At 36.6% G+C, this 10,067-nt stretch overlaps 1 protein-coding gene across 2 annotated transcripts in view; it reads left to right on the forward strand.

Moving 5' to 3' along the window:
* LOC145988365 (methyl farnesoate epoxidase-like) overlaps nucleotides 1-10,067 on the forward strand; it is an 80,012-nt gene that overhangs the window by 57,004 nt on the left and 12,941 nt on the right. Inside the window, exons 5-8 of one of the 2 annotated variants that reach the window (XM_083123243.1) lie at nucleotides 698-806; nucleotides 2,685-2,865; nucleotides 3,163-3,277; nucleotides 4,085-4,226. In XM_083123243.1, coding sequence (XP_082979369.1) covers nucleotides 698-806; nucleotides 2,685-2,865; nucleotides 3,163-3,277; nucleotides 4,085-4,226 — 547 coding nt within the window. The remainder of the gene's footprint in view (nucleotides 1-697; nucleotides 807-2,684; nucleotides 2,866-3,162; nucleotides 3,278-4,084; nucleotides 4,227-10,067) is intronic. The other variant, XM_083123244.1, reaches the window with a different exon arrangement.

Consider the following 10,067-nt stretch of genomic DNA (forward strand, 5'->3'; position numbering starts at 1 on the left):
TCACAATTTGCCTTTCACCCTTCCTGTCTGTGGTTTTCCCCACCATTCTCGTCTACTCGTGGTCAGTGATTTATGCCCACACCTCAACACCCTGCCAAAATTTCCTCAACTTCGCCTTAAAATTATACACGAAGCCCAAATTTATGGCCATTTTGGCTCTAAAAACTCATTTTAATTAGTAGACATGTTTTCATATTCTACCACTTATTCCAAAGAATAAATAGTTCTATGGGTTGTTTTCATTTTTAAAAAAAATAGATCCTTTTGTGTGAGAGGTCATACAGAGGTAACATTACAAATTTGCGTTTCATGCTTATTTAACTCTTGGGCCTCCAAATAGTTTAAATATGTCCTTCTGGCTCCTATCCTAAGTAAGTTCGGCCACCTTTGCTTTATATGGTGATAGAAGTGGCAAATTCGTCTTCACTTGAAAAATCATGAAAACCTTTTTTATTAGAGATAAAGTTCTCTTCTGGTACCATGTTTACTGAATATAAATGGATAACATTGTCAGAATATTATAGAGCGAGGAAACAGCTGAAAATGCAAGACAGACAGACAAAATGAAATCTGACATTTTAGAATGGAATGGAAATAGAATTATCCCATCTGACGTCACAAGCAAACTCGCGACTCTGAACTTTATACTTCTGAAAATTATAAATCATATATATATTTTTCTCTTATTTCTATCTAGGAAAATTTAAAGGAGCACAAGGAAACGTACGTAAAAGGTGTTCGACGAGACTTCTTGGATGACTGCATCGAAGAGATAAAAGAGAACGACGGTAAAGGAGTTATGACAGGTACGATGAACTAACCTTAGAAGATGTGTTCCTGAGGGAATAAGAAATGAATCAAATACAATAAAATAGAATACTATCTCTGTGGCCGCGAAAGAATTGCAAAACTAAATGCAACATCCTCCTTATATTTTTTTGTAATTACATGATACCTAGGTACAGCTGTCCACTAAATACAAGCATGAATATTGAGCGTCAGTGCCGATGTTAGGATATTTTTAAAGGGAGTGTACAAGTGATTTACAAAAATTCTATACTCAATAACATTTTATATTTTTTGTTGGAAAAGAATAAACGATGCGCCCTATGAAAATATTGGTGCTCTATTGTATTACTAATATTGACATTGTCGATTTGCTATTTAATAACATTTTCGTCCTCGGTCCGCTGTAATAGTATAAACTTTTCTATAAGACCAATTATACGCGATTTGAGAAAGATATACAAGGTACGTACAATCGGTGGCAGAGATAATAGTGGGCAAATTATCAATTTTTGTTGTTCTTGTTGTTCTTTCTTCGTCTTTATCCTATGTTTTTCAAGGAATAAAATTGTACTGATACTAACAGAATGTATGCTCTGCTCTTTGGCTTTCTTGTTGCAATTTTTCAGCCTCACGTTACCGAAATCGGAGTGAATGAAGATGATAGACACTAGCACTATTATGTTGGGCGTCGGCTGTGCTTTGTTACATAATGACTAATAGTAAATGAAGTGGAGTTTTGAAAATTGGAAAAGGTAAAAATAGGAAATGCGCCGTTTATATGAAATTATTATCTAGGCATACACTACAGCATATTTACGATATTTGAAAAGAAAATTATCAGTATTCATTTGCAGTATCCATTTGGAAAATAATACTTCGTCGTGGAGTTACATATTTAAAGTTCATGCATAATTTTTTCAATGTTTTTCTAAGTAAAAAATATAATAGTTTCTGCAGGCCGTAAAGATTGTACTCAATCGTACATCACTGGCCATTTTTCCTTGGCATGTTTGATCAACCCTTGTAGTGCAGCAAGCACTTTTGATTAGAAGAAAATTTTAATATATTTTGCACGAATTTACTAACGTCTCAACGGAACGAGGCTTTCGGCCGAAGTCTCGATTTTACAGATGGCTGATTCGTTGTTGACAAGCCATGCTCTCGTCTCTCTTTCTAAATTGTATTCTCGGCAGTGCCGTGCCCAGGATTTTCGAAAGGGAGGGGTTATGTATACTTTTTCTTGGTAGTCAGCCCTCATTTTGTAATATTTCCCTACCTTTGACTTTCTTTTTTTAGGAATACTGGGCGAAAGGGAGGTTAATAACCCCATCAACCCCCACTTGGGCACGCCACTGCTTCTCGGTACCATCTCTATTCTTCAATGGAAATATATGTATTTAATTTTCTGTAAACCTAAAATTATTAAAATGTCTCATGAAATACAGGGTGTTCCAAAATTATCTTTACAACTTTTTTTTAGAAGCGCTGGACCTGAGCACATTTGGGTTGCACGAATAACGGTGATACGCAGACGACTTCCTGCCAAATTCTCCCCAGGAACTGTTGTTAATCCTGTCCTTCAGCTCACCGAAATCCATAATCTTTGTACGGTACACAATATCCTTAACGTAACCCCACAAATAAAGGAGGGGAGTAAGAAAGGTCTGGTGAACGTGAACGCTAAGGAATTGGACTGCCCCATTCAATCTATCTATCAGGAAATTCGTAAACAGAAAGTTATTTTGATTACAAATAAAACTTTATGCGTTGCTATTATACGTACAAAAAGAAACAGAACCTTGCTATCTTTTAGGTTTTATAGAGGGTCAGAGTTGTAAAATTTTGGAACGAACACCTTCTATATTCCCACGTTTATTATTCATTCCTTCTCGTAGACGAAAAGATCTTCCCAGTATTTGTGGATTTCTTCATCGCTGGTGTCCACACCAACGTATCTTCCTTGGGTTTCATCGTTCTCTACTTAACCCTTTACCCGGAAGTGCAACGTAAAGTTCACCAGGAACTGGAGGAGACCATTGGGAAAGGAGTCTTGCCACGCTTGGAAGATATGAAGAGGTTAGTGTAGCATGCTAAGGCCACATATAGACCCTACTTACTAGCGTAAAAACTCTAGCTATGCTCACTCAAAGAGCTTGTAACAAAGCGCTACACTGTAAAATATTGACTGGATAAATGACAGTCTAAGAGCGTCGATACCCTCTGCCATCCAACTAACATAAGAAATTGGCCATAACGTTTTAGAAGAATTAACGGCTATTAACGGAAGAATATTCTCATATTATTTCTGGCTTTATTTCAGTGAAACACTGGCAAACACATGAAAACTTATAATTTCACATGTTTTCGTTGCAGATTGCCTTACACTACAGCCTTCCTTCTTGAAGTACAAAGGATAGCAGCTGTGGTACCAGTCACAACAAGACGTGCACTGGAAGATGTCGAGCTATCAGGGTATCGCATCCCAAAGGTAATAACGCACCATTTCCTTGTTGGTTTTGTTATATGCACACACCCTTGGCTTCTTTCACGGTAGAGCATAGGATTAGTATAGGCTATCTTACATCATCTAAACGTTAATTAGAAGCGTAGTGGAGTACCTTGCTACGTGAATCCTCCATCCAAATTCTATATTTGTTCTTCAAATATTTGCCATGCATTCCCTGAATGTTGTAAAGTGTTGCAAAATTATGTTTAAGAAACGGAGGTTTGTATGAAGTGTCTGTGTGTGTGTATAGGAAGGAGCTAACTATGTGCAATTATTTCTTCGGACGGAAAATAAACCTATTCCTTCAAAAGACAGGCAGGGTGCAAAATCGTTAAGAAATGATTTGAGGAGGGACGTTTTAATTGTACGTATATATACATATATATATATATATATATATATATATATATATATATAAAATTAACCTTGATTTGTTTATCCACAAACACAAATACCTTTCTACTTTCAGATACTCTCGATATTTCGATGTTCCAAAAGAAGCATATTACTGATATTGTAAAACTTTGTGCTCGCAATTATAACATCTGCAAGTTGTGCATAAGTTTCGCAAATTGTCCATAACTCGTTTAATTTATTTTCATTTTGCATCCTACCTGTTTTTAAGGAATGAATGTTTACTCATGTTGGTGCAGATGCTGTCATCAGCTTGTTTGGTGTTTTGTTTCAGTTTTATAGTTATGGTAGTAGGAGGAATAGTTATTCGAAAAACGTAAATCGTTACTTGAGTAGACTTACTAAAAGATGATATGAAATTTTGTATATTTTTAGGGAACACCGATGTATGTGAACCTTCATAATGTTCTGATGGACCCCGAATACTGGAAAAACCCTGAAAAATTCCAACCTGAAAGATTCATCAATAACGACGGAGACGTCGTTTGCGATGAAGTCTACATACCATTCGGACTTGGTAAGAAAAGAAGCATGTCAGAGATATTTCACACCGAATTGACAAGCGACAAGCACAGTCTGGATAAAGCAATTAGCTTAAACAATTTGTTATTGTTGTGCGATGGAAAACACATATATTAACAAGATTAACTGAATTTATTAAGAAACTCACAAAACAATAACACTTTACATTATAACGAAACTACATTCACCATTCCAGGTTCTGTTTGCACAGACTCATGTCTAGCAACAGTATCTAGTATTCTCCCTCTAGGAGGCAGCACTACATTCCTCCCAGAGTTACAAAAAAAAAAATAACAAGGATACTCGTATCTGTCAGGGAGTACCTTAATCCTGGTCGATCTTCTAGGCACATGAGGAGTGGATGTTGGTCGTGGAGCAGCGTCAGCGTCAGGGTTGACGGTCATCAACGTCTGGTTGAGGTGGGATAATTTTGGAATCTGAATTTCGATTCTCCGCCGCGCCTTCTGGTCCGGGTGGACTATCATTACCCCAGGTTTCTGGATGGTTTTGTTGTCTGTGTGTCCTGTGACGAATCCAACGTGAATGTACCACTCTTTGAGTTCCATCGGCAAAGCGCACTTTGTATAGGTGAGTTCCACCCAACCTTTCTACAATATCTGCCTCCTTGAAGTTAGGTGACAAGTGCTTCGGTGAGTAGTGTAATTTATGCTATAACCAGGACCGGAAAGTATGAACCCCCCTCAGGCAGATTTGCCTACACTTAAAACTAGCTCAACATGCCCATATGAGCTTTTTGCTCAAGTCTGGAACCCTGTCTAATCCAAGATTTTTGTAAAAATGCTCTCGGGAATTTTCCGGAAAGTATGACCCCCCTCAGATTGATTTGCCTACACTTACAAAAGGCACTTCTGTGAGATTGTTGTCCATAAATTTGTTAAAAATATGCCCCTCTTGATATTTTTTTTGGCTACACTTAAAACTAAGCCAAGATGCTCATAAGAGCTACCCCCCCACACACACACACACCCACACCCACCCACACCCACCTACACCCACACATATTTACTTCCGGTCCACTTCCGGTCCACTTCCGGTCCACTTGTGGCTTATTTCTGAGCACAGCTCTGTTAGAGATAGGGATATTATATAAATTTAAAAATTATTTCATTCTTCACAAACAAATCTCATCTAACAATTCCATAACAGTTCCATGCTCAGCTCTGTGTCTGTGTGAGGCAAGCACAGCTCTGTTAGAGATAGGGATATTGAGTATTGAAACATCTAGAAATTATTTCATTCTTCTCAAGCTCAGCTCTGTGTCTGTGTGGGGATTTGTACCTAATAACATCAAAACAACACAGCTCTGTTAGAGACAGAATATTCAATTCCATATCTATAACATCTCTGTGTAATTCCATAACAGTTCCATGCTCAGCTCTGTGTCTATGTAGAGCAAAACAGCACAGCTCTGTTAGAGATAGGTATATTATATAAATTTAAAAATTATTTCATTCTTCACAAACAAATCTCATCTAACAATTCCATAACAGTTCCATGCTCAGCTCTGTGCCTGTGTGAGGCAAGCACAGCTCTGTTAGAGATAGGGATAATAAGTATAAATTTAAAAATTATTTCATTCTTCACAAACAAATCTCATCTAACAATTCCATAACAGTTCCATGCTCAGCTCTGTGTCTGTGTGAGGCAAGCACAGCTCTGTAGGAATATTAAGTATAGATTTAAAAATTATTTCATTCTTCACAACTAGCAATTCTATAACAGTTCCATGCTCAGCTCTGTGTCTGTGTGGGATTTGTACAGCAACATAGCTTTGTTAGAGACAGAGTAGACGGGTATAAATATTATTTCATTCAATTCTTCACATTTATATCCATAACATCTCTGTGTCTGTGTGTCAGTACAGCACAGAGATGTTAGATATTGAGTATAGATCTATTGGATATTATTTCAGTCTTCACAAACAAATCTCATCTAACAATTCCATGCTCAGCTCTGTGTCTGTGTGGGATTTGTACCTAATAACATCAGTACAGCACAGCTCTGTTAGAGCTATAACATCTCTGTGTAATTCCATAACAGTTCCATGCTCAGCTCTGTGTCTGTGTGGGATTTGTACAGCAACATAGCTTTGTTAGAGACAGAGTAGATGGGTATAAATATTATTTGATTCAATTCTTCACCTCTATATCCATAACAGCTCTGTTAAAGATAGGGATATTAAGTATAAATTTAAAAATTCACAAACAAATCTCATCTAACAATTCCATAACAGTTCCATGCTCAGCTCTGTGTCTGTGTGAGGCAAGCACAGCTCTGTAGGAATATTAAGTATAGACTTTAAAATTATTTCATTCTTCACAAACAAATCTCATCTAACAATTCCATAACAGTTCCATGCTCAGCTCTGTGTCTGTGTGGGGATTTAGTTTTTTTAGAGACAGAGTAGATGGGTATAAATATTATTTCATTCAATTCTTCACATTTTATAACAGCTCTATTCTTCACATCTAACAATTCCCATAACAGTTTCATGCTCAGCAAGGCTCTGTTAAGTATCTTAATATTTCATTCCTTCATAACAGTTCCTGTGTCTGTGTGGGGATTTGTACCTAATAACATCAAAACAACACAGCTCTGTTAGAGACAGAATATTCAATTCCATATCTATAACATCTCTGTGTAATTCCATAACAGTTCCATGCTCAGCTCTGTGTCTATGTAGAGCATTTAAAAATTATTTTATTCTTCACAAACAAATCTCATCTAACAAATCCATAACAGTTCCATGCTCAGCTCTGTGTCTGTGTGAGGCAAGCACAGCTCTGTTAGAGATAGGGATATTAAGTATAAATTTAAAAATTATTTCATTCTTCACAAACAAATCTCATCTAACAATTCTATAACAGTTCCATGCTCAGCTCTGTGTCTGTGTGGGATTTGTACAGCAACATAGCTTTGTTAGAGATTCATTCAATTCTTCACCTCCATATCCATAACATCTCTGTGTTTATAATAGATAGGAATATTGAGTGCATCTAACAATTCCTGCCCATAACAGTTCCATGTTGTAGAAATATCAGCAAGGCTCTGTGTCTATGAGATTTGAAACCTTGTTCCCAATCAGTTCCAAGCTGTACAGCTCTGTGTCTGTGAGATTTGAAACCTGTTCCTGTACAGCTCTGTGAGAATTTTCATAGTGCGTAATAATATCAGCACAGCTCAGTTAGGATCGCATCTAACAAATATCAAGGATTTGTACCTAATTACAGTAGCACAGGGATAGGGATAATAAGTATAGACTATTGATATAGAAATTATTTTATTCTTCAATCTTATTCATAACAGTTCTATGCTCCTATGTGTCTGAGCAACATCAGTACAGCACAGCTCTGTTAATTAATATCTATTGAAACATGTGTCTGTGCGGGGATTTGTACCTAAGTATAGCTATTATTGAGTATAGAATTATTATATCTAGAACTATTTTCTGTGTCTGTGCAGGGATTTGTACTTAATAACATCAGTACAGCATTGCTCTGTTAGAGTATAGATTTATATTATTATTGAAACATCTCTTCACAAACAATCTCATCTAACAATTCTATAACAGTTCCGCTCAGCTCTGTGCCTGTGCGGGGATAAACATCAGTACAGCACAGCTCTGTTGCTCATCTTTTCAGCTCTGTGTCTGTGCAGGGATTTGTACCTAATAACATCAGTACAGCACAGCTCTGTTAGAGTATAGATTTAATTATATTATTATTGAAACATCTAGAAATTATTCTTCAAACAAATATCATCTAACAATTCCATAACAATTCCATGCTCAGCTCTGTTGCTCATCTTTTCAGCTCTGTGTCTGTGCAGGGATTTGTACCTAATAACATCAGTACAGCACAGCTCTGTTAGAGTATAGATTTAATTATATTATTATTGAAACATCTAGAAATTATTCTTCAAACAAATATCATCTAACAATTCCATAACAATTCCATGCTCAGCTCTGTTGCTCATCTTTTCAGCTCTGTGTCTGTGCAGGGATTTGTACCTAATAACATCAGTACAGCACAGCTCTGTTAGAGTATAGATTTAATTATATTATTATTGAAACATCTAGAAATTATTCTTCCTAACAATTCCATAACAATTCCATGCTCAGCTCTCTGTCTGTGCGTGGATTTGTACCTAATAACATCAGTACAGCACAGCTCTGTTAGAGATAGTGATATTGAGTATAGATTTAATTATTGAAACATCTAGAAATTATTCTTCAAACAAATATCATCTAACAATTCCATGCTCAGCTCTGTGTCTGTGCGGGGATTTGTACCTAATAACATCAGTACAGCACAGCTCTGTTAGAGACATTTAATTCTTCACATTTATATCCATAACATCTCTGTGTCTGTGTGTCAGTACAGCACAGCTCTGTTAGAGATAGGGATATTGAGTATAGATTTAATTATTGAAACATCTAGAAATTATTTCATTCTTCACAAACAAATCTCATCTAACAATTCCATGCTCAGTTCTGTGTCTGTGCGAGGATTTGTACCTAATAACATCAGTACAGCATAGCTCTGTTAGAGACATTTAATTCTTCACATTTATATCCATAACAGCTCTGTGTCTGTGTGAGGCAAGCACAGCTCTGTTAGAGATAGGGATATTGAGTATTGAAACATCTAGAAATTATTTCATTCTTCACAAACAAATCTCATCTAACAGTTCCATGCTCAGCTCTGTGTCTATGTGGGGATTTGTACCTAATAACATCAAAACAACACAGCTCTGTTAGAGACAGAATATTCAATTCTTCACAATTCCATAACAGTTCCAAGCTCAGCTCTGTATCTATGTAGAGCAAAACAGCACAGCTCTGTTAGAGATAGGGATATTAAGAATAAATTTAAAAATTATTTTATTCTTCACAAACAAATCTCATCTAACAATTCCATAACAGTTCCATGCTCAGCTCTGTGTCTGTGTGAGGCAAGCACAGCTCTGTTAAAGATCTTCACAAACAAATCTCATCTAACAATTCCATAACAGTTCCATGCTCAGCTCTGTGTCTGTGTGGGGATTTGTACCTAATAACATCAAAACAACACAGCTCTGTTTGAGACAGAATATTCAATTCTTCACATCCATATCCATAACATCTCTGTGTAATTCCATAACAGTTCCATGCTCAGCTCTGTGTCTGTGTGAGGCAAGCACAGCTCTGTTAAAGATCTTCACAAACAAATCTCATCTAACAATTCCATAACAGTTCCATGCTCAGCTCTGTGTCTGTGTGGGGATTTGTACCTAATAACATCAAAGCAACACAGCTCTGTTACACACAGAATATTCAATTCTTCACATCCATATCCATAACATCTCCGTGTAATTCCATAACAGTTCCATGCTCAGCTCTGTGTCTGTGTGGGATTTGTACAGCAACATAGCTTTGTTAGAGACAGAGTAGATGGGTATAAATATTATTTCTTTCAATTATTCACCTCCATATCCATAACAGCTCTGTGAAATTTATTCTTCATATCTAACAATTCCATAACAGTTCCATGCTCAGCTCTGTGTCTGTGTGGGATTTGTACAGCAACATAGCTTTGTTAGAGACAGAGTAGATGGGTATAAATATTATCTCATTCAATTCTTCACCTCCATATCCATAACAGCTCTGTGAAATTTATTCTTCACATCTAACAATTCCCATAAGAGTTTCATGCTCAGCAATTCTCTGTGTCTGTGCAGATAGTGATATTAATATTTTATTCCTTCATAACAGTTCCTGTGTCTGTGTGGGATTTGTACAGAGCACAGCTCTGAGATAGGGACTAACAGTTAGGGT

Source organism: Lepisma saccharinum, chromosome 5 (genome assembly GCF_977018435.1).
Source record: "Lepisma saccharinum chromosome 5, izLepSacc3.1, whole genome shotgun sequence".
Classification (NCBI taxonomy): domain Eukaryota; kingdom Metazoa; phylum Arthropoda; class Insecta; order Zygentoma; family Lepismatidae; genus Lepisma; species Lepisma saccharinum.